The sequence below is a fragment of the Natrix helvetica genome, assembly GCF_964273705.1.
Source record: "Natrix helvetica genome assembly, chromosome: Z".
Taxonomy (NCBI): domain Eukaryota; kingdom Metazoa; phylum Chordata; class Lepidosauria; order Squamata; family Natricidae; genus Natrix; species Natrix helvetica.
The window spans coordinates 101,385,773-101,411,596 of record NC_138554.1 but is presented as its reverse complement, the minus strand read 5'-3'; the positions used below and the strand labels follow the sequence as shown (position 1 = coordinate 101,411,596).

The window sequence follows — 25,824 nt, the reverse complement described above, 5'->3', positions numbered from 1 at the left end:
GCCATTTATAACAAATGTTTTCATGATGCACCTAGATCATTTATGCAAATCAAAGAAAATATATTTTAAAGTTAACGTTTAAGAACAAGTGTAAAACAGTTAAAAGAGACCCTAGAATTGGATAAAGAGTAAACCCTCGGGGACTTTCAGGGGAATTAATTTACGAGTCACTTCCTCTTGTAGCAAGTTCTAGCTAAGCTAAGGTGACCAACTTTTTTACAATGAAAAGGAGGACAAATAAATTGGAAAAAATATATCGTAAATAAAAGAAATATTTTATTCATTGCAACAATAATACACTAAAATATGATATATGCATAATAAAAACATTTGCAACATTTTATATTGTAATTATGCTTACATGCCTGTTAATTATTATTTAAATAAGTACTTTTCCATTGAATTAATATTTTTGTCAATGTATCATCTTCTAACAATATATTGGAAATATCTGAACAAGAAATATCCTTCATATTGAATTTTACAGCAAGTGCTGCAGCTAGAGTATCAACATTCAATCTCGATTTCTCACTTGTCGAAAAATCATTGGCAATTGAAAAAAACTCTTTCAACTGCTGCATTAGTTCCAGGGCAGCACAACGTAAATTGAACAAGTATAAATAAATGTTCACATGGAATATGTTCATTTTTGAAATGGCTGAAAATATCCACCCATCTTTTATCAATTTCAACATGTTGATTTTCCCATTGTATTAATTTTTCAGAATTTAAATATACATTCAGTCTTCTAATTTCTTCAAAGAGACAATTGTCGTCTATTTTAATGTCTCGCATTTCTTTAGATAAAAATTCAACACAAGATTCAATATCTGTTCAATATACTTGCGATCAATTAAAAAAACACCATTAAAAACAGTTTAATAAAACGTGAATTGTACTTACGTCTGTATAATTGAATATTCACTGAGAAAGAAATAATTACCGTGAGTCATTCAATTGCCGACGTGCCGTGAGTCTACTGTGTGCGTATGTGCCATGTTGTGTTTCGGTAAGAAGTAAACAAAGCCACTTGCACGCGTCTCTCTCTCTCAAGGTCTCCCGTGCGGAGCGCATGCGTCTCATAATCGCGTCTTATACCGCACTATACCGAGTCTTGACGAATTGTCATGTCAAATACAAATACGTCATATAACACGCAACAGATTAGTCTTCAAATATCGAAAAGGAGGACATGTAGGAGGACACTTTTCGAGGGAGGACAGAACTTACAAAAGAAGGACTGTCCTCCCTAAAGGAGGACGGTTGGTCACCTTAGCTAAGCAGAAGAACAAGAGCAGAAATCACATAATTACAAGTGCACATTGAGCCCGATTCTCTTGACAAAGATTCTAACAAATGTATTATTAGCAAGTTATGTGTATAGTAAGTTTTATTCAACAGCTGAATAAATGAAAGCAATATTATAATTTACTGCTCTCCTTCATAAATAGCAAATTAATTAAAAAGAATAGCAATGCCTTCAAAATATAGTGATCTTTATGTTCAGAATAGTACTTTCACCTATAACTTAAAAATATTACAGGTATTACTTGCTCAGGGTTTAAAATGCATAGCAAATGAAATCAAACATAATACAATTTCAATTTTAAATATTTCTTACTGTATATTCAGTGTCAGATATCAAATCTGTAACTTGCTCCAAATGAATGTTTTCTCATCATGCAAATGTAATTCTTCTTTATGCATGACACTGAACTCAAGGCTAATAAAATGGTCAAACACCATTGATTTCTGTTCGAAGAACTCAAATTCTGCAGCCAGACTTAATTATGTAAATTAAGTAGAATTGCTACTTATGCTAATGTTGCATACATTACTTTGCTTTCAAAGCACGGAGTATTATTGTTTCATATGTTTCTCACTGAATAATTATCAGAAAGTATGTTATTAATATGCAGCATTAGATTTGTTTATTGATACTTGATTTGGCCCAGCTTGATTAAGCTCTAGATCTTGAACGTCTGTGAAGGCTTTCAGTCATCCAGGTCATGGTTGTTTCCCAAAGGTACTTTTCAAAAGGCTACTTGTCTTTCTTATTTATTTATTTTCTTCACAATGTTTCACTTCTCATCCAAGAAGTGGGACATTTCTGTCCAGTTGCCTTTTGAAAAGCACGTTTGGGACTCTGAATTTTGAAGATATCTCTAAAATGGTTACAGATCTGTAAACATAAAGATAGGGACCTTTTTTTTATTATTATTTCTGGAACTGAAGGTCCGTCATCCCTCCCCCCCCCCTTTCATTTATCATCCTATGCTGCTTTGAGGCTGGGCAACTACTGATTGTTGACATATCTTAAAAATCTCTATTTTTTATTAATTTATTATTTTTACAAATAATTTAAGGTGGCAAATACATACACCACACACTTTCTCCCCCAGTGTGCAGTGGGTTGGCTGAGAGGGAGTGACTGGCTCAAAGTCACCCAGCTGGTATTTCATGGCTGAAGTGTGACTTAACTCAAGGGCTCTGCTTTATAGCCTCTCTCATGACAAAATCTGAGTCTCAACAACTTTCTCGACTTACAACCACAATTGAGCTCAAAAATTATGCTGTTAAGTGAGACATTTATTGCGTTTTGCCACATTTTACAACCTTTCTTGCCATGGTTGCTAAGTTAATCAATGTTAAATTAATCACACGGTTATTAAGTGAACCCCATTGACTTTTCTTGTCAAAAGGTCACAAAAGGGGATCATGTGAGCTTGGGACACAGCAATGCTCATAGGTATGAACCAGTTGCCAAGTGTCTGATTTTTGATCACATGAGCATGGGGGTGCTACAAAAGTTAGAAGTGTGAAAAATGCCATTGTAATGTCACTAAATGAACTGTAGTTCACTTAGTTGGTCACTTAGTTGACTTGAGCAGCTATAGAAAATTAATTAATTAATTAATTAATTAATTAATTGAACCCTATTCTGATGATTTGTGATGCTACGCTTAAAAAATGTCCCAGAAGTTGCAACTGCTGCAAAATAAATTAGGCTAATGGAATGGAAACCAATGGAATGTACAGGATGCCTGTAGTAAAAAATAAGACATATACTTTCTGAACTCAATTTAAAGTTTTATACTAATGCCTAAAACCCAGACCTGCTTAGAATCTGATTGTCTTAGTGCATCCGCAGCATGCCTAGTCTGATCTGCAGGATCATCAATAGAGGATGCCACATGAGCAGTGGGGGGTTGTGGGACATGGCCCGTGGGTGGAGCTGTGAGGGTGGAGTAGACGCTATATAATATATGGGTTTTTTTTTCCTAATTGTCACTCTGTGCCAGTTATCCCAGTTTCTTGGATAAAGTATTACAATTAACCATCTTTGGCTCTGTTTGAATTCCTGGCTGAATGCCGGAACAGTGACAGTTACAACTATAATTCTCAAATTTATAATTAAGTTAACTGAAAATTTCAGGCATTGTAATACCAAAACATCCATAGAGCACAAGGTTAAAGAAAGATGACACAAATTGTTTAAAAGATACAATACAGTAGATCAGCAAAGAGATAATTTTTCATCCAAAGTCACACAAACAAATGAAGCAATCCTATGTCCTTAAGTGTGATTTCATTTCCTGTGTTTGTATAGTAAAAGCTAAATGCTTTATTTATGGAAAGTTATTTCTCCAATTTGCCACAAAAATTTTGTGTGACAGAAAGAAAAGAATAGGTGAATATTATGCACGTTCTATGTTTCTAGGATTCTAACGGTTTTGGTTTGGTTTCTGGGAAATTAGTATATAGCAGAAAAAGATATTTCCAATTTACAAATATAGAGCGTGCTTGGGTAGCACATATACTAAATTTACAAATATACATAAAAAACTGGAAGCAAAAAACACTTTATCTAACAATGCAATTATAAGTTTTAAGTATTTTTATTTGTCAGCTATTTCAAATGCTACTTCTTCCATAAGGAAGCAAAATAAGGCAACCATTGTTTCCAAATACAGTGTGAGAAAAAATAAATAAAACAAACTGTTCTTCTAATGTTGTCTGATAGCTAAGTTCAGCAATTTCAATAATATTTTTCTTCAAAACAAATTTCAATATGCCATGGTGCATAATTAATACTGAATATCTAATGAGGTGAAAATTAAAATCTATCAGTTCTTTTTCAGACAATAAATGTTAATAAAAGGCACAAGCTTTCAAGAACCACAATTCATCCCAATTTAAATTGGGATGAATTGGAGGGAGGAAAAGGAAGGAGAAAATTGGGTAGTTATGCAGATGTAGGTTATATATGAGATTATAAATATCAAATCAATTAACAAATGTGATGTGTCAAACCACATTCGATTTGTTGAGACTTTCTAAAAGACTTGAAACTTTTTAATGCAATTGAGCTGAGAATCATTGATATAGTTTTATACAATTTTATGGGTTCTTGCAAGTATCTGGAACCAACTAAAGTTTCAAAAGTTTAGCCATAAATCATCTCACCGTTTGGGACCAATATACATTATTTATTTATGTTACTTTCAGTTAGGATCTATGACATATTGACAATGACCTCTCGGCACCACCATCTTGCCACAGCCATGTCATCACAGCCACCTTGGCTCAACCATCTGGGCAAAGGACAAATCACCACAGAAAACGTGATGCAGGACAATTCAAATCACTGAGTCAGCCATCACTGTCCCTGCTTGCCCTCTCTCTGCCTGGGAGCCATCAGGGCAGCGTGGTGAAAGAGAGATCTGCAATGCCGAGATTGGATGCCACTCTCCCATGAGTGCCTGCAGAGAAAAATAAATGGCTGAATGTGGCATGGGCATGCACCTCTCATGCAGGAAGCAAGTTTGACACAGCAGTTAGCCATGCAGAACAGACGTGCTCTGACCAATGAGCAGATGTGCCCATGGGAACTCAGATCCAGAGATGTAGTCTGTCACAACAAGCCAATGGCTGCGTCCAGTGAAGGGAGGTGCTGTAGAATTGTCCCATTGCAAGTTGCACATGGCATTTTGTCCCATGCTGAGATGACTGCACCAAGTGCATGGCGACACGACTATGGGAAGTTGAGATGGCAGATCCAAGTTGTCCAATTCCATTTTCAATGTGCCACCACTTCTCAAATATTTTAGATACTACCTTTCCTTTTTAAATTATGCTAATTATGACCCATATTATGTAAATTATTGAAGCATTCACTGGCCATTTTTTGCAGCACTGGCCACAGGTTTATTATTATTTGTTGCACATTGGTACCAAATGATTTCAGAGCATAGCATAAACCACCTGAGTAAGCAAGCTAAGTGGGTTTTTTAAATGTGTTTCTAAATGTTTATGTATTATTTTTGCATTGTTTCCCACCAAAGGTTAAAAAGTAATCATACCACTATTGCAGAAACTCAGTTTTGAGGAAGTGTATAACACAAACTATCAATTACTCCACTGTACTCTACTCGATTTGTTTCTGGTAGTTTTTAATGAACTTATTTTTAATATCCTGTAAAAGCAGCATTAATTTAACAAAAATTATCACATTGCAAAAACATGACAATTAAAAAAAAAACCAATAAATTAAATAATAGTGGGATAGCATGGAATTGGATATTTGAGGGACCTTTTCTCGGTTAAATCTCCCTGTTCTATCTGCTCCAGTGAGTTTTGTGGGAGTTTAATCTGGTAGAACCTAGAAGGAAAACCATTTGTGTCATGCCCCCCCCCCCATTCTGTGAAACATCATCCCCTCCTCGAGGTGAGGCTGACCACAACCCTATCGGACTTCCAGAAAGCCCTAAAACTATGACAAGATGGAGGCTCCTAGATGACCATATGTCAACTAAATGCAATTTTGCACATTTCAACACCATTCTCTGATTATTTTCTTTAATCTTGCTTTTATTTTATTTTTTAATTTCAATTGGATGTTTTAATGATTTAATGTATTTTGATTGTTTATTGTGTATACTTCCCAGAGTCACTATGTGAGCTGGGCAGTTATACAAATGTGATTAAATAAATATAGGAATAATATAAACAAGCAGCATTACTGGGGGGAAAGGGACAGAAAAAAACAAGTGAAAAAAACACACTAAAAGTTGATAAGGGAAATCATGGGCTTGTGGAATACTGTAAACACAAAGACATTTTGCTTTGCAGATAGAAATAGGACTCCACAAACGTCCCTTTCTAGAGATCAAGACAACACAATGTACTCCCAAATATGATTAACTCATCTTTTTTTAAAAACTTGCAGGCCTTTGCCAGTTTTAAATATTTAAAAATAGATTCGCCTTGCCATCACTATCACATTTGCAGAAAACATTTATTCCAGTGTTGCCCGGTAATGCAAGTATGCTGCTCATATAAAATTAATCCTAAAAATACTCTTAATAAACATTATTTTGAATTATCATCAGCCCCTACCAACATAGGCAATAATAAGAAATGATTGGGATATAAAATCCTTCAAAACCTAGTATATTAATAATAATAATAATAAGTTTGAATTTATTAGCCGCTCCCTTTCCAAGTAGGACTCGGGGCGGCGTACAATGGGGCATATAAAACACAGAAAATATATAAAACACATAGACGTACATACAGAACATACATACAGATACACAAACACGGACTCGGGGGAGGTAAACAATTTACATCATATAGACAGTTAAAAGACCCGCATTAAAATACCCCAATTGTAAAAACCCGATATAAAATTAAGATTTAACGTTTAAAATACAATTTAAAAACAGTTAGGAGGAATAAGAATAATTACGATTGAGCCAGGCCAGATAATTGAAAGAGGTGGGTCTTCAGCTGTACACGGAAGGAGCGGAGATCGGAAGTAATCCTGATGTCACGGGGGAGGTCATTCCACAGGGCTGGGCCCACCACAGAGAAGGCTCTGCTCCTGGGTGTCGCCCCCCGGCACTGTTTGGCGGACGGCACCCGGAGAAGTCCCTCTCTGTGTGAGCGAATTGGTCGTAGGGATGTGTGGGGCAGGATGCGATCCTGCATATAACTAGGCCCTGTGCCATGAAGCGCTTTAAAGATCATAATCAAAACCTTGAAACGCACTCGGTAGACCACAGGAAGCCAGTGCAGCTCGCGCAGGAGAGGTGTTACAGGGGAGTACCTAGTCCTCCCCATAATCACCCGCGCGGCCGCGTTCTGGACCAACTGTAGTCTCCGAGTGCATCTCAAGGGAAGCCCCATGTAGAGAGCATTGCAGTAATCCAGGCGAGACGTCACTAGCGCATGGGTGACTGTGCGTAGGGCATCCCGGTCCAATAAGGGGCGCAATTGGCGCATCAGGCGGACCTGATGGAACGCCCCCCTTGCCACGGCTGTTACATGGTTATCCATGGACAGCCGGGCATCCAGGAGGACGCCCAAATTGCGCACCTGTTCCATGGGGGCTAGTTGGACGCCCCCGATGGCCAGAGATGGAAACACCTGGTTGAACCGGGAGGCCGGAAGCCACAGCCACTCCGTCTTGGAAGGGTTGAGTTTTAGTCGGTTGCCATCCATCCAGACCCGTACGGCCTCCAGACACCGGGACATCATTTCGACGGCCTCATTGGGGTGGTTCGGGGTGGAAATGTATAGCTGAGTATCATCAGCATACAGATGATATCCCACCCCAAAACCACGGATGATCTCGCCCAGCGGTTTCATATATGTGTTGAACAGGAGAGGCGAGAGTACCGATCCCTGTGGCACTCCACATGTGAGTGGCCTCCGGGTCGAACTCTGCTCCCCTGTCAACACACGTTGCGTCCGATCAGAGAGGTAGGAGCCAAACCACCGTAAGACGGTGCCCCTGACTCCCAGCCCCTCTAGCCGGTGCAACAGGATACCATGGTCGATGGTATCGAACGCCGCCGAGAGATCTAATAGGACCAGGATAGAGGAACAACCCCTATCTCTGGCCCTCCAGAGATCATCAACCAATGCGACCAAGGCCGTCTCTGTGCTGTGCCCGGGTCGGAAGCCGGACTGGCGCGGGTCTAGATAATCATTTTCCTCCAGGTGACGTGGGAACTGCTGTGCTACCACACTCTCTACAACCTTCGCTAAAAAAGGAAGGTTGGAGACTGGACGATAATTGACTAGGTCCGTTGGGTCCAGGGAAGGCTTCTTGAGCAGGGGCCTCACCACCGCCTCTTTCAAGGCGGCCGGTAGAGAACCCTCACCCAGCGAGGCGTTCACCAGGCCCAGGAGCCAGTCGCGCGTAACCTCCCAGGATGCCAGTACAAGCCAGGAGGGACACGGGTCCAATAAACATGTGGTAGGTCGCAGACGTCCACGCAACCTGTCCAAATCCTCGATGGCAACCGAGTCGAACTCCTCCCAAAGCGGTCCCTCAAGACTCGCAACGGGCGTCTCTACTGAATCACTGAAAGGGGTCCATCCCATCCGGATTTGAGCGACTTTATCCTGTAGATAATTCCCAAACTCCTCTGCTCTGCCCTGTAATGGGGCTTCCCGTGGTCTCTCAAACAAGAGGGAACGGGTCACCCGAAACAGGGCAGCAGGGCGGTTATCTGCAGACGCAATAAGAGCGGCACAATGTTGACGTTTGGCCGCTCTTAATGCCACAAGGTACGTCTTCAAATATGCTCGTACCTGTGCTCGGTCAAATTCGGAACGGGAGGATCTCCAACGACTCTCTAGGCGTCTCTTGTGGCGTTTCATCACCCTTAGCTCCTCGGTAAACCAAGGTGCCAGGGTGGTTCGTCGCCGCAAGAGAGGCCGCAAAGGCGCCACCCGGTCTAGGGCCCCGGTAGTCGCACTATTCCATGCGTCTACCAGGTCCTCCACTCGGGGGCGGGTCAGGTCCACAGTAGGTGGCCCAAGTTCCGTCTGGAACCTATCCGGTTCCATCAGGCGCTTGGGGCGGAACCATCTAATACCTTCCAGTTCCGCCTCCTCGCGGCGGGGGGTGGCACCAGGGAAGTCCAGCCGGAGAAGTGAGTGATCCGACCATGACAGGGGAATAGTGTCTAGATCCCCTATTCCCAGATCACTCGTCCACTGGCCAGAGACAAAAACAAGGTCCAGGGTGTGGCCTCCCTCGTGAGTAGGGCCCTGAATTAACTGGGTCAGGTCCATGGCTGTCATGGAAGCCATGAACTCCCGAACCCCCTCAGACGCTTCTCCCATCGACGGCAGATTAAAATCCCCCATCACTAAAAGTTTGGGGGTCTCAACCGCCACCGATTAATTAAATGTATTAATAAGAAGGACAAGATTCAAGCATCATAGGAAAAATGATCTCTTAACTGAGAGAAGATGATAGACTGCTTCAATTTAAATGCCTGGGATTCAAACTTAAGTAACAATATTTTGCAGGAACTGTCAGTATGCAAGAATACAGAGTCCATCACATTTTTCAAGAATGTAAAACTTCTTAAAATACCTAACATCTTGAATGGATTTCCTAAACAAAAAAATAAAATAAACCCATCTTATATTGGTAATCAATAGTTAGTGTAATTACCACATATCTTTAGTTTAAATGTTAAGCAGAATCGTTTTGAGTATCATGTGAGTTACAAGTAATTTAATTCAGGCTTTTTAAACTTGGACCATGTCCCTGAGACTATAATTCTTAAATTCCTAGCCAGTATAATCATGCCATCATATCAAGTAGATAGCTGGAACACTTCAGAAGCATTATTTTATATCTATTAATATAAACAGCTCAAGAAAACTCTTCCTCATCCTAGCACCTAACACATCTGGAAGGTGCCAAGTTGGAAAGTTTGGTTGAAAGTCCACTGTCATTGTGTAGGGGGAAGAAACTGAAAAAAAATCCAGATGCAAAAAGTAAATTATGAGTATCATTTAAAGATATGAAATGCCATCGATTATCATTAAATCTCTCTCCTTCCCTCCCTCCCTCCCTCCCTCTCCCTCCCTTTAATTACATTTAAAATTCAACTTCATTGACTCTACTATGAATCATTCTTGGACTGTGTCCAATTACTTTACTATTTGAGAAAAAATGGGAAAATGTCCTACCTGGTCTGTATTCCCTGGTTCTCTTTTGTTTGCCTGTGAAACATGACAATTTTCTTTTGCAAATTTCTGGACAAGTTCGATGTGCCCAATATCTTCTCGTTCTTGAAGCTTGCACATAACTCCCGCCTTCAATGTTGGTGGAAAAGGAAAAAGATATTTAAATCCACAGTCCCAGGACATGACAGTCACAAACTTTGAATTTTACCAAAAACTCATCTTTTCCATTTCACCCTCTGAATTGTCCCAATTTTATGCTGAGCAAACTGTTGTTTCTTGCTTTAAAAAACAAAAGAGGCACCGAACGAACACAATCTCCTCTTTCTATGCGATGCTATCTGCTTAACATAGCAGAGGCAATGCTGAACTAAGTAAGCTGCTATTATGGATGCAGCTGATATGCAGGCAGTGCGTTTGTTCCCGTCAACTTGTTTCCTGTTACATAAGAGAACCACAGTAAAAGTTACAAATTCATTGGAAAGTTAGCCAAGAACAGCCCTGGAAAAGGATGGAGAGCAAGAGAGTCATTCCTAAAAATAACAGCCTAAGCTTCTATTTCATACACTCCACCCTTCTTTGTATGTATAACATATAACTATTAAAGTATGTTAGGTTTAAAAAGATATGTATATGTGTATGATTTTTGTTGTTTCAGACATGACAGTCTATAAAAATAAATGTTTTGAATGGAGATATTATCAAGTGTCTGTGAAAGATAACTAGCAGCATTTTGATATACATGTCTCTATGTGCATATAGACACAATTTAAGGATCTAGAGAAGACACCAGATGTCTTTTCATATTGATAGTATAGTGATAAAGAAATTGTGCTTATTATCAAGAAGCTCCAAATTCAAGTTACTCCCTAGATTGCAGAATTCATTGGGTGATTCTGATCAATTATTCTTTCTTAGTCAATCTCACCAGAGGCAATGAACAGAAAACCTCACTTTAAACTTATAAAAAGTTAGAATATAAATGCAACAATAAACAATAAAACTGCTCCAGACGTTTTGCCAAATGTAGTAATTTAAATCAGATATAAGAAAGTAGGAAAACATGGGGAATAATGATACTTAATTGCATTTAATTAAGGAATCCATTTTGCTTCTGTCATGATCCTGTTTACTCTTTGAAATACTACAGAGTCTGAAAAACCAACTCAGAAATAAAGTCTACCCTAAAGTGGGTGTGCCACATGTTTTTGGAATCAAATGCCACATGTGAATTTAGTAGTAAATCCTAAGATGTTAGGAGGTTTATGTTAAGTAGGATGAGGGGAGAAATCAAAACAATGCAGAACAAGCATATTACAATTTGATGCCCAGCTTGCAATTATGACATCCCAGTACTCTGGAGTCCTGTGATTGCCACTTGAAACCTTTTCTGCCAACTTCCTGTCAATGGGGAAACCAACAGGAGGTCTCAAGCATGTACATGTACATAACAACATTACTTTGGTAACTGGCAATGATTCACTTAATGACAGCAACCAGAAGTGCAATGATTTCTTTCGCTATGCACCCCAGTCATGTTGTGTTTTATTACCACATCATGTAGCAACAAAACTCCAGTCCAAATTACCATTGATAAATGAATATTTTAAACAAGTTTTCCACAGGTTCTTTAATTCCCTACAAGATTACATTTATCCATAATTTATTTATCCTGCTTTTAATCACCAATTATATCATGAATAGATTCTGAGACTGAAGGAGAGTGTCTGGCCCGAAGTCACCTAACTGCATGATCATTAATGTACACTTTATTCAAACCTATATTCAACAAACTGGATGCCCTAACAATCTGTGAAGAACACTTGAAACATCATAAGTTTATTTCTGTCTCTCTCTGTTTTCTTGTTCCATCTTTATTATTCTTATACCTAACACCAAGGTATCTAATACTCGTATCTCTTTCTATTTTCCCCATAACAACAACCCCGTGAAGTGATTGGGCTGAAGCAGTGTTTAGCCCAAAGTCACCCAGCTGGTTTCATGTCTAAAACTAGACGAGAGCTCACAGTCTCCTGGTTTGTAGCCTGGAGCTTTAACCATTAGATCAAACTTGCTTGAAAAGAAAAAGAAATACTAGTAATAGTGATATTACTATAGTGATACTAGTATATTCACAGAAAAATGTTCTTATCTTAATAATAAAATGGTCCAGAAAATTATGTTCTTAAAAGCAAAATATCACTAATAAATCAATAAGCCAAAAGTGATACAAAGATAAATAACCTGAATCTCTTAGAGAAAACTCAGAAAAAAATATTTTCATCCCTTTCAGCTCAATGTCACTACAAAAGTCTGCCTGTCCTCAGAACTATTCTTGCTTTACCCTCAGACCTTCAAAACTCCTGCTGACAACAGTAACAATCATAAAACACTAATTTCAGCTTTCTCTTAACCTTGAGATTTGCATTCCATTTAGGAACTTGCAGAGCCTCATTTGTCAGTTTGTAACTATGTATATATAAAAAAAGAATCCTACATAATAGTAAACCATGTAGTTATTTCTCTGTGTTTTAATAAATGAATCAGAATTGGTTAGCTTTGTGAATCAGGATATACTGTTAACTACAATGCTTTAGCATAAGATACAAATGAACATCATTATTATTAATGTTGTATATGGATTCAACTACCTCTGTATTGTTCTGTTAAATAAGACGCTCCGAGATATAATGAGAAATTTAGAGAAGCAAGAAAATCGTTAGGATTATGACTCACACTTTGCAAACCAATAAAACCTACTGCCTTATTGAACAGAATAATTATATATACAATTGCTAAAGTATTACTTTGTAAACAATAATAATTTTGTTTACAGGAAAAATACATTCATTAGGGCTACTAAATGGCCAAATATGCAAATTAATGCATGGTCTTGTGCTGGCCTTATCGGTTTCATTTCAGTTTAACACCTCCAATAATTTCTATAAATAAAAAGTGGGGTATTAGCTAATATGCATATACCAATTTTGCAAAATGTTCAAAGTAGTTTTCACACCAATCAAATGTCTGGATTTACTGTAATTGAAATACTTTTGTTTTCTGTAATTTACCCACATAATCTTATTACCATGCTGCTTATTAGAACAGATGAATACTTAATGAATTCCTTTGTTTTTAACTCTCAAACAACAAAACCTTGAAATGTCATTTATATAAACTCAACATGGACAACAAAAAGAGCCAACCTAATGGTATGGACATGATATACAACCAAATGATAAATTCGTCAACTGCTCTGTAGCAAATATTTTAAATATGAAGTACTCATTACATAGTGAGATGAATAGCATGCTATCATTATTTATAGTTTTCCTAATACAGCTACTCCAATTTTGCCCTTCCTGGATAAATTGGTGAAAGCTCTGGACTAACTCAATTATATCACCCGATATAAGGATTTGGGCAGTTAAATAGGATCTTCCAAAAGATCCTGTCTATTTCCCAATATCGACCAAACAGAAGAAATGGATTAAAATTAGAAACAATCATATATATATATATATATTCAATTTACATGACCTCTTAGTTGACCTGAAATTTGGGGTGTGTACATATTAAACCAAATAATTTAAAAACTTATTAAAATATACCAAAGAGTTAAACTACCCTCTACCAGTAATGAGAACTTCACTGGTAGTATTTATCTAAAGCAGAAACACAATCGGTTATGATGGGTCAGGCTTGATCTTATAAATTTTTACTGCAATTACTGTCATCAGCCTTCTTCAAAAACATGAGCCAACTCCCATAATACTTGGTTAATGTGGTCTAATCCACCCCATCTGTTCATCTCAATTCAACATCAAGTTGAAGACAGCTATCATACATTAAATAATGAAGGAGGCAAATTTGTTTTCATTTTATTGAATTTTAAACAGTCAACAGGGGAAATCATCCATATCCTCAAAGGTTAGGTTGCCAAGTCCTTTAATTCAAAAGCACATCTTAATTAGTAGTGGAGTCAGCCGGCTACATGAAAATAAATGCAATAAGGTTTGTAGAAGGAAATTTTAAAAAATACTGCTGGAACTGAAAATTGATATAGTATCACATCATTCCCCCCCCCCCCCCCAATTTTTCCCAATTTTTCTTCCCAATATTTCTTATTAAGCATTAAGAATACATTCCAGAAAAATAGTTGTGATATAATTTCTTGCAGGAATGGACAAGTATCTATCATCTTGCAACAGAAATGCACCGTCCACTTGATAGGGATATGTTTTTTCACTTTCTACCCAACATCAGATTATATCTCAATACTAACTATAGCAAAGTTTATTCCTTGAGCACACGTTTCCAGACAGGTCCAAATTTTACATTCCTTTTCAGGAATTAAACTATAAACCGTTATATTTTTACATGGTGTTAAGAAGATTTAATATTTGCTTTTCCTACAACACCTGCAAATTATATTGCCCAAAAATAATGTATTTAATTGAGTCATATTCATTTTAATGAAACAAATCAGAATATGACAATATTACAAATTGATCTAAAAGGATAAATATAGAATGTAAATCACACACCTGATTTTCAGGTTAGACCCTTAAATAGCAGAAAGTCCCAAACAAAATCATGTAGTTTTGTATATTGTATATTGCAGTGACAGCGTACCTTTTTCTTATGGCATGCCAAAATTGCATGTGTGCGCTTGCCCACACCAATTCAAACAGGGAACAAACTTCCGGAAGGACAAAAAGTCAGCTGGCTGGCATGCCCATGTGCACCAGAACTGATGACTGGCATGCCAGCAAATATGGCTCTGTGGCACCTATGCCATAGGTTTGCTATCATGGGTATATTGCATAGCTGGATTGTGGGGTAGTATATAAGGTTAGCAATGACATTTGTAAAAAGAGAATCCCCAATCTCTTTCATGCATAAGTAATTATTTTCTACCTGTGCATCACAAATATCCTTTGGGGTTTTTTGCACTGTTGCCTCTCCTCTGCAGACGTCATAACTTTGATTCATTGCTAAAGAAAAATAAAATGAAAGATACACATAAGAACTTCTAACAAGAACTATGAAAATTAACATTATATCCATAGACTTGCCAGCAATTTTACAAGCGCCTTATTACCACATTCAATATGATTCACCATCTTCAAGAAATATTTTGATTACAAATTTAACAAAGTCATATTTTAGTACTGTATGTAGTCATAGAATTTACAGAACATACAAGCAATATTTAATATATATTTATTATACTTCTATTCTACTTTCCTCCTACAGAGACCACTGGTATATTGTAGATACATATTTAGCTACTAAAATTAGTTAATTTTCATTTTAGTAAAATAATAAAGGTAAAGGTTCCCCTCGCACATATATCCTAGTCATTCCCAACTCTAGGGGGCGGTGCTCATATCCATTTCAAAGCCGAAGAGCCAGCATTGTCCGAAGATGTCTCTGTGCTCATGTCGCTGGCTTGACTAAACGCCGATGGAGCATGGAATGCTGTTACCTTCCCACCATGATAGTCCCTATTTTTCTACTTGCATTTTTACATGCTTTCAAACTGCTAGGTTGGCAGAAACTGGGACAAGTAATAGGAGCTTACTCCATTACGTGGTGCTAGAGATTCGAACTGCCAAACTGCTGAACTTCTGATCAACAAGCTCAGTGTCTTAGCCAAAGAGCCATCATGTCCCTTAGTAAAATAATAACAAAATATAAAAACATTCATCAGTTTAAAAAAAATTAAAGGGAAAACAAAATTAAAACAGTGAGTTACCACTACCAGATTCATTAGTGGGCAGTTTAACCATCAGGAAAACATCTGGGACAATATCAGTGGTGAAATTCTTTTTTTTTAACTACTGGTTCTGTGGACGTGGCTTGGTGGGCGTGGCAAGGGAAGGATACTGCAAAATCTCTATTCCCACCCCATTCTAGGGCCGCCAAAGGTCGTATTTTTTGGTTTTCTGAACTACTCAAAATTTCCACTACTGGTCAGAATCTGTTGAATTTCACCCCTGGACAAAATCTATTATCAGTCATCAGTGAAGCCTCCCCATGCTATAAACATGCATTATTTTAAATCTCCCCTCTTTTTATCTTTACAGGAACTCCTTCAGGAGGCCTTGTCTGCATCTCATTTCCTAGACATTTCCATCCAGAAGAATCCAAGAAGACAATTTTTGTGCCCTGGTGTTCATGTTCCCTGAGATTAGACTTGTTGTCCTTTTCCAAGGCATTAAAATCTGGTTTTGCTATATAGTTTGGCATTTTACCAGTACAAATGAACCCATCTTATGACTGATTTGAATGTGCTGAATGTTCTCATCAGTTATTCAATGCTATTGACACTGTTTTTTTTTAAAATGGTTGTTTTATTCTGCTTCTATTAATAATTATTAGCCATCAAGAATCAAACATATTTATTACAGTTTTTTTAAAAAATGACAGCCAAATATAGGTAGTCCTCAATTTAGGACTATAATTGAGCCCAACATTTATGTTGCCAAGTGAGAAATTTGTTAAGTGAGTTTTGTCCCATTTTACAACTTCTCTTGCCACATTTGTTAAGTGAATCCCTGCAGTTGTTAAATTAGTAACACGGCTGTTCAGCGAATCTGGTTTCTCCATTGACTTTGCTTGTCAGAATGTTGCAAAAGGTGATCGCCTGACTCCAGGACACTGCAACCGTCATAAATGTGAGTCAGCTGACAAGCATCCAAATGTGAATTACGTAACCACAAGAATGCTGCAATGGTTGTTAGTGTGAAAAATGTTCATAAGACAATTTTTTCAGTAATGTTATAACTTTCAACAGTCACTAAGGACACTTTGTAAGTCGAAGACTACCTGTAATATCCAATGAGCTTCACAGCTTCATCCCTTTCTACAGTAAAAGACAAACTTCCTGGGTCCTAATCTAACACTCTAATCATTAAAGAGATTGCTGAATATATAAAGATACATATTTTATGTAGTTAGTCAGCAATAAAAAGTGCTAACCATAGCAGAACACTAGCTTACTGATATGGTTCACATATTAAATTAAGCTACAAATATTCTTTACAAGCTACAATGACTGCAGCACCCAATGTTCTATATTAAAGTACTGGTACATTATGGCATAGTGTGATGTTCTAACTCATTCAAGTGTCCCTTCTTATTCACACTTCCACTGTAAACTTTTTAAAATTCTAGATAATTTCTCAGATGAACTATACCAACGATAGATTTTATTTAAAAAATAATGTTAATTCAATCCTTTCAACCACATATTTTCCCATTGTTATATTTGTATATTTTAACCAAAAATTTTATTATACACTTTCACTTCTTGTTGTTCTGTTCCAAATTTTAGTACAAGTTTACATATTTTAGTAACTACATATTTGTTATTTGTACATTGCTCTATTTAAAACTCAGCCTTACTATGTTCAAAACTACAAATTCTTTTTACTTTCTTTACTTTTTACTTCAATTAGAAAATTTTTGAAATTAATATACAATTGAAACTGGAGATCTTTGGGGGAGAATAGACAAAAAAGTCATGGACTTTTGTTTTTATATATGCTTTTATACAATTTTTATAACTGCACTTAGATTATTATTATTTGCAAAATATGCAAAATGTTACTACACACAATGAATGAATAATTATTAAAGATAATTAAATTTACTGAGATAACCAAATTGACTACCTTAATCAGAGAAAAGGTAATAGTTTATTGCTGACTTGAAAACTTTTACTGGTTTTTTGAAAGAAACAGACAAAAATAAATGTATGATTTATAGTTTTGATTATTGGAAAGAATGTAGAAAACAGAGTTTGTCTTTCTTCTATTTTGCAACTATAGAGCATATATAAATTTATAATTGTAATAACTTCTCTAAGGAAAATCAGAAGTGGCTACTTTGCATCTTTTTTCCTTCTTTGCTTTCAAGCTTTCAGTTCCTTCTTTGATTTTGTTTTCCTTTTCTTTTTCTTATTCTAAATTAGTTAAATTTTCTAACATTAAATAATATATGAGTGCCTATATTTCTCTGAGAGTCTGTGTGTGTGCGTGTGTGTCTGTCTGTCTGTCTACATGCATAGTGCATATGTGCACACGTGGGTGTATAGAAGGAAAGTGGTAAGAGTACAGTCCATCAAAATCAGTTAGTTCTAAGAATTATTTTCTAAGATTCTGAATATATATGGGGGGGAAAAGCAGTCACACAGCTTGAATTCTAAATTAGTCCTGTTTCCTTTTTTGCATATACAAGGATACAGGGACGTGCGGTCAGGGGAGGCAGGGGAGGCAGAGCCTCACGGCTCTCATCATGAAAAGAAAAAAAAAGAGAAAAGGGAAAAGGCACACGTGGTCCCTTTCCCCGCCTTCCTGAGTCAACATGGTGCCCTTCATGTTGACTCAGGAAGGCGGGGAATGGGACCACGTGTGCAGGAGGCTGAGGCTGCCTCAGCCTCCTGCACACGTGGTCCCATTTCCTGCCTTCCTAATGACGTCACCAGCCTCACCAGCTATAAACCTCACCGCACGTCACTGCAAGGATACATGAGCCTATCTCCATTGTAAAACTCCTTTTTCAGGACTGTTGTAATGGTTGCTGGAGTGTTCAATTTTGGCAATTTGAATCTTTTGAATTCTTTAACTTCAAAATTGAGAATGTGCTCCTATCTTTAAATCACATTCCAAGTGACTCACGTATAGTATTTCAGACTAATTTTGGTCCAAGTTTGATTAATGCAGGTATGAATAAATTTGGGGAGCCTCTGAGCCTTCTTCCTAAGCAAGGTTTGTTTAATTTCTTCAATAAGAATAGTCTTATCTGTTCTTAATGGAAGATTCACTTAAGATGCTTGATAATCATGTATTATTTCAGTTAAAATGAAAATTAAAGGTAAAGGTTCCCCTCACACATACGTGCAAGTCGTTCCCAACTCTAGGTGTGGTGCTCGTCTTCGTTTCAAAACCAAAGAGCCAGTGCTGTCCGAAGACATATTCATGGTCATGTGGCCAGCATGACTAAGCGCCGAAGGCACACCGAATGCTGTTACCTTCCCACCAAAGTTGTTCCTATTTTTCTATTTATATTTTTACATGCTTTCAAACTGCAAAATTGGCAGAAGCTGGCACAATTAATGGGAGTGCACTCCATTATGCAGCACTAGGGATTCGAACTGCTGAACTGCTGACTTTTCTGATTGACAAGCTAAGTGTCTTAGCCACTGAGCCACAGCATCCCTGAAAATGAAGATTACTTCCTAATAATTCCATTATTGACTTTTATTGGTTTATCAGAAAAAAATCCTATACCAAATTGAAATCTATGTAAAACTGAATTGAAATTAAATTTACTTCCACAACATGGCTTACAATGGATTTAAAGAAAAAACCCTCAAGAATATGCCCTTGTCTATTATCAGAATTAGCTGCAGTATGTTTGAAGAAAAACTTCAATTATGAAGGATATCTTTCATAAATTTATGTGCAGATTCTAGTCCCAAAGGTGCTTTTTAACATGCAGATTCTAGATTTTGTTTAAATGTAGGATTAAAGATTTTTGAATAGAAATTATGGATGCTACCACTAACCAGTTATGAAAGCAAAGAGGAACTTTTAACAAAAAGAATAATCTATAATTGAATGCATGAAAAATGTAAACCCAAGTACAATGTTATGATACATGAGTGACAGTTATCATAAAAGGAATATGTTAATGTATTGGGTACTTTCACTCAAGAACGGGATATGTTTCTCTAAATATCTACTTATCTCAGTATTAAAATTTAATCTATAGTCTTTGCTTCTCCTACAATGGCCTTTGTAAAGTTCATAATAAAATGCAAGACAAATCAACTGTTGGAAACATTAATTGGAGAAAGTTTCCCTTCACTGACTCACACAGGAAAAGAACTCAAAAGTTTTCACAGCTAGCATGGAGACTAACTTATTCTGAAAGCACCAGGTTGTGTAAACTGAACTTTCCAATTATTCTATAGCTCAAATTATATGTAATCTTAAATAAAAACATGGGAAAGTATCTCATTTCCCACCAGCCATATCAACTGCTTATTTTATACATTACGCTCAATATTAAAGCACCGAACAAATATTAATACTGCTCACATTGCTTCCAAAACACTATTAACAATCCAAACAGAAAATAGTTTTGCTTTGAAAATAGTATACAATTAACTAGAGAAGCAGTAGATAGATAAATTAGAAGAGGAAAAGAAGATTGCTGGATTAGCACCATTCATTAGTTGAATGGTCAATCTTCATGTCAAATTTTCATATTTTTAACATTAATAGATGTGCACAAAAATATAGATAGTCCTCAACTTACGAATCGTCATTAGTCCAGCAACCATTCAAAATCATAATGGCATTGAAAGAAGAGACTTACAACCTGCACAGGAAGTTACACTGCTGCAATGCCACCATGGTCACATGGACAAAATTCAGGTGCTTGACAACCTGACTGCCCTCGTGACTAAAGGTATCACCCTCCCACTTTCCCCCCACCCCACCCTGCTAACTTTAAGCCTGCTTCCTGCCCTGCTGGTCCCACACCTTCTCCTCGTTACTGCTTTCTTCATTTACCTTTTTCAAAAATCAGTTTGGGAAGGAGAATTGGTCAACCTGCTTTGTAGCTTTCCTTTACAGTAGCCATGTAATGCCATTCCAGAAGCAGCCGTCATTTTGGAAGCAACCATATTCGCAGATCATTAGAACTGCAAAAATTCTCAAAGTGAAGCCCAGTTACAGAATGGCACCATGCAGCTCCTGGATAGGAAAACTATGGGGCAGATTGGCCAGTTGTCTTTCCCAAAGGCGATCTTTGGAAAGTGAGGTGGAACTCAGGGAGGAGGCCCAAGACAGTGGAACCTAGTGGACAACCATTTAAATATGAGGCAGCAGTGTGCAGCAGCTGCCGAAAAAGCCAACACAGTTCTAGGCTGCATCAACAGAGGGATAGAATCAAGATCACTTGAAGTGTTAATACCACTTTATAATGCCTTGGTAAGGCCACACTTGGAATACTGCATTCAGTTTTGGTCGCCACGATGTAAAAAAGATGTGGAGACTCTACAAAGAGTGCAGAGAAGAGCAACAAAGATGATTAGGGGACTGGACACTAAAACATATGAAGAACGGTTGCAGGAACTGGGTATGTCTAGCTTAAGAGAAAGAAGGACTAGGGGAGACATGATAGCAGTGTTCCAATATCTCAGGGGTTGCCACAAAGAAGAGGGAGTCAAACTATTCTCCAAGGCACCTGAGGGTAGAACAAGAAGCAATGGGTGGAAACTAATCAAGGAGAGAAGCAACTTAGAACTGAGGAGAAACTTCCTGACAGTTAGAACAATTAATCAATGGAACGGCTTGCCTCAAGAAGTTGTGAATGCCCCAACACTGGAAGTCTTTAAGAAAATGTTGGATAGCCATTTGCCTGAAACGGTATAGGGTTTCCTGCCTAGGCAGCGGGTTGGACTAGAAGACCTTCAAGGTCCCTTCCAACTCTACTATTGTATTGTATTGAACCTAGCAAGGAAGGAAGTGTAAGACAGGGTGCTTCAGAAGGTGAGAAAAGAACTTGGGAGTCCCAGAACAGGCAAGTGTGAAGTACTGTAGTGTGGGCCTCTGCCAGACCTCCCAGCACCTCCCCCACTCAAGACAACCTGTGCTCCACTTCACAACTACAACTGAAAGAGCAGGGATTATACTCATTAAATGGGCACCTTGCTTAACGAACACCACAACTTAATGGGTAGGAAATGTTAACTTTGGGGACATTAGTAAAATCTCATCACTTCCAAAATAAAATAACTAGCCAAAATAAAAGCCTTTGAAATTCAAAATTTAAAAATAGTGATGTGGCCTGTTTGATACTCTATTATAAAGAATGTACATTAAGATAATTTTCTTAACTCAGATTCCTTGATCACAGGAGATAGAAGCCATGCCTGCAAAGTATCATTATAATGCTTTGCTTATTTAAAAAGAATGTATTCCAGCTAACATGGATAATTAATATTTATTTTATTTCCTTTTATCAGGAACATATAAATATATAATATTTATATTATAAAAATATTATAAACAAATATTTTACTGCAATGGCATGGATTTTTTGGCTAATATTTTCTTAATAAATTCTCTGAAACACATTGAATTCTTACTGAAGCTTTCCCTATCCTGTCATCTTCCAGATATGTTGGGATAAAACTCAAACTAGACAGCTCAACTGAAAGGGATTTTAGAAATTACTATCAGAGAATATTTCACAGCACTAGCTTTGGAAGTACTTGATAGGGGTCTTCAACCTTGGTAACTTTAAGCTTGGAGGACTTCAACTCCCAGAATTTCCCAGCCAGCTGACTGGGGAATTCTGGGTTTTGGAGTCCTCCAGGCTTAAAGTTGTCAAGGTTGGTGACCCCTGTTTTATGTTACAAGGAGGGATTTTTTGTGCGTGCTTTCAAAGGATACAAAAATTTGCTTCTAAATGCAACTGATACAGATAACCCATAGGAACAGGGATAGAACAAGCTGATCTCGTTCTTTTTGGCTTTCACATTATTGTGAAATGGGCATTTCTTTTGTGTATCCATTCAAATTTTTAACAGCTTTTCCTTTGCAAACACGCTCTATTTCAATGACTTTACATGAAATTAAAAGAGATCCTGCTCTTTATAGACAAGCACGTTTCTCCCAATAACTAATATCCCAGAGTTCCTACTTTGGCTAATTTCTACAAAATCGGGTAAATATTGACAATTTTTGAAAAATATACTTTGGATCCTAGATAAACAATGAAGATAAACATCACCTTCAAAATTGAAATATATATTTCAAACTAAGACAATGTACTAATTTATAAAATATAAAAATGCATAAATCAATTGGTAACCATTCATTTAGTAACCATTTGAAATTGCATTACCACTGAAAAACATTGCAGCATCCCTGTTTACATGTTCAAAATTTGAATACTTGGCAACATATTTATGACAATTGCAGTGTACAAGATCATGTGACGACCTTATTTTTACCTTCTGACAAACTCAATGGGGAAGCCAGATTCACTTAACAACCATGTTATTCACTTAATAACTGCGGTGTTTCCCTTAACTGGGGCAAGAAGGTGCTAAAATGGGGCAAAACTCATTGAACAACTGTCTCATTTAGCCACATAAATTTTGGGCTCAATCCTGGCTGTAAACTGAGGATTACCTATAATACATCAAGCAAATTCATCAAGTAAATATTAATTGGCTGAATACAAAATGAAAAATATCTGACATATTTCATACATATCAGATATCAAATATCAGCAATATTTCTTATCACATTCAAACAATCAATTCTAGTTTTTCTTTCTGTGATTAACCAATTTTGTTGTATTTATTTTGTACAATGACAACAAAGGCTATACTATTATATTTAAAAATGTTGTATATAAATAAAAAATTGGTATATTCACCTGATTTTCTTGCTTTCATAGCCAGAACAGTTGCCAGTTCTCTCTGCATCTAGCACATCAAAACAATTGTGTTATAAATATGCTGATGGAATATCTATATAAATAAATATAAATGGAATATATATTCCTTTGTTTCCAATAGAACTGCCACATAAATTGTCTGCTGCCTATACAAGGAACAGAAATGCAAACAGATGGAATTTGCTTTTTCAAGAATCCTGAATTTAAGACTAGAATGGAGTTCAGCTTCAAACCTAATTATATTTATTGAGATGTTCCACTGAATGCAATAAAGATGAACTATAGCATTAATTGAATGCTATAGGTATTAGCTTCATGAAAAAAGTATTTTAACTTATGACCAAGCTATAAAGGTTATGCCCAAGCTATAAAGGTTATGACCAAGCTATAAATAAAAAAAATGGGTAAGATGTGGGGGAAATATATAATTTTCATCACATTTGGCACATGGGAGTTCCCTCATTTCATCAAATGTCTTCCCAGAAATTACTTATCAACAAACTCGATCAAGCCAACTGCCAGGGTAAATAGAAAAGAATCTCCAATATAAATCTCAAAATAAGCAACTCACATTTGCCCAATTTGTGAAGGAATTTGAAAGCCTAGAGTAAGCTACAGATTATAATATATCCTTTTAGCAGTTTCCTGACCTCCTAACATCATTCATTGCCTTATGTACAACTATTACATGTTATTTTAACTAACTGAAATAAACTATCTTTGACCAAAAGTGCACCTTTGCACTTATTTCCTGCACTTGAACTAACTTGGCATTATTCAACACAGCTGTTCTCATTCAACAGTTCCTCGCCCTTCTATTGTTTGGAGAGAACATGCATTTCCTTTATTTACAGGTTTCAGTCTGACTCATCAAGAAATAAGTACTTAGAAAAAAAGGACTTTGAAATGTACATAACCAAAAGTAGATCCTGAATTGAAGAAAGAAAGAAGTTGAAGTTGAAGAGACACATCACTCACAAAGGCATATTAGTTATACATAAACTTTTATTTTACTTTATGTAGCTACAATTAATTCATTAATTAATATTTTATATTTAGATTATTATTGGTTAACAGTGCTTAACTTAGCAAATGACTACTTAGCAAATAGATTGGGCCTTTGGTAAGCCCAGTCTATTGATTCCATATAGCAGTAGTCTAAACAAATAAATGCATTTTTTACTTTATTTGTATATTACCCATTCCCTGAAGATTCTGGACAGCTGCCAATCAAAAATACCACCAAGCAAAATCCATCCTCAAAAACAATAATAAATTCTATCATGAAATAAACTAAAAACAGTATCAAAAGAATACTGTATTCAAAAGAAAGGTGTACAAAAACACAAGTCTGGCAATTTAAATGTTCAAAAACAGCATGCACTTTGGATAGAATAATAATATCTTAACTGCTTTTCTGAACTCTGCAAGAAGAGCACTCTAAAAGAAGGCAAGGGGAAGAGTGTGGGGTTAGCCATACCCTCTGCAACTTCAAGTTGCTGAATTTCTCAGTTAATCAACTGAGTTAACTATGAGAAGAGAATTACTGCAATCTGGTCAAACACCTTAGTTGTCCCTTTAACTAATGTTCATGATCTCAATCAAACTGCCCATCAGAATCTCAGTTCCTAAGCACCTTCTGAAAAACCAATAATTCTTTAAGGATCTGGGACAGACACAGACTGATCTAACATATCCTTCTTCACAGCAGAGAGAGTTGTACATTAAACTCGGCAGCCATTAGTGTGTGAACTATCCATGATAAGGACCCAAATGCAATGCCCCTGGCCCACTCCAGATTCCTCACCAGGGAAGCCTTGTTAACGTGTCCTAACATTCCCATTCCCAAGATCATCATCTCAACAATTAGGTTAAACAGCCTTGACAGAGACATATGACTACAATTTCCCCTCTACTGTATCTTGGGACCTCAGTTAATGCTAAACCTGAAATCCCAGAAGCAGACTCCCTAGAAACACTGGCCCCTCCTCTAAGTTTTTGAAATAAAAATCAGAGGTAGCCTGCTATCCACAATTAAATTGTGGGTGGGCTTTGTTTTTTTTTTCACAGACAAACCTGGCATTCAATAGCGATATAAGAGAAAAGTCGGCAGAGTTAGAGGGCAAAATTAAGTATGTCATCAGCTTAAAAGTCTAAGTCCAACTCTTCCTGAATTCTGTTGACCTTTATCTGGCACCAGTTTAGCAGTGACCTTTAGTTAACTAGATTCTTGGTTATAGACTTGAATACGTTTTCTGTGCCACTATTTAACAAATGATTCTGATCCTTTGCAACTTACAAGCCAGAACCCCTGGTTCTTGTGAAGAAGACTAAGAA

At 37.0% G+C, this 25,824-nt stretch overlaps 1 protein-coding gene across 1 annotated transcript in view; it reads right to left on the bottom strand.

Moving 5' to 3' along the window:
* The window catches only part of RAPGEF5 (Rap guanine nucleotide exchange factor 5), a 135,656-nt gene that overhangs the window by 69,373 nt on the left and 40,459 nt on the right, over positions 1-25,824 (bottom strand). Inside the window, exons 7-9 of the mRNA XM_081971446.1 lie at positions 23,467-23,515; positions 14,917-14,993; positions 10,003-10,128 (exon numbers count right to left, since the gene is read on the bottom strand). Coding sequence (XP_081827572.1) covers positions 10,003-10,128; positions 14,917-14,993; positions 23,467-23,515 — 252 coding nt within the window. The remainder of the gene's footprint in view (positions 1-10,002; positions 10,129-14,916; positions 14,994-23,466; positions 23,516-25,824) is intronic.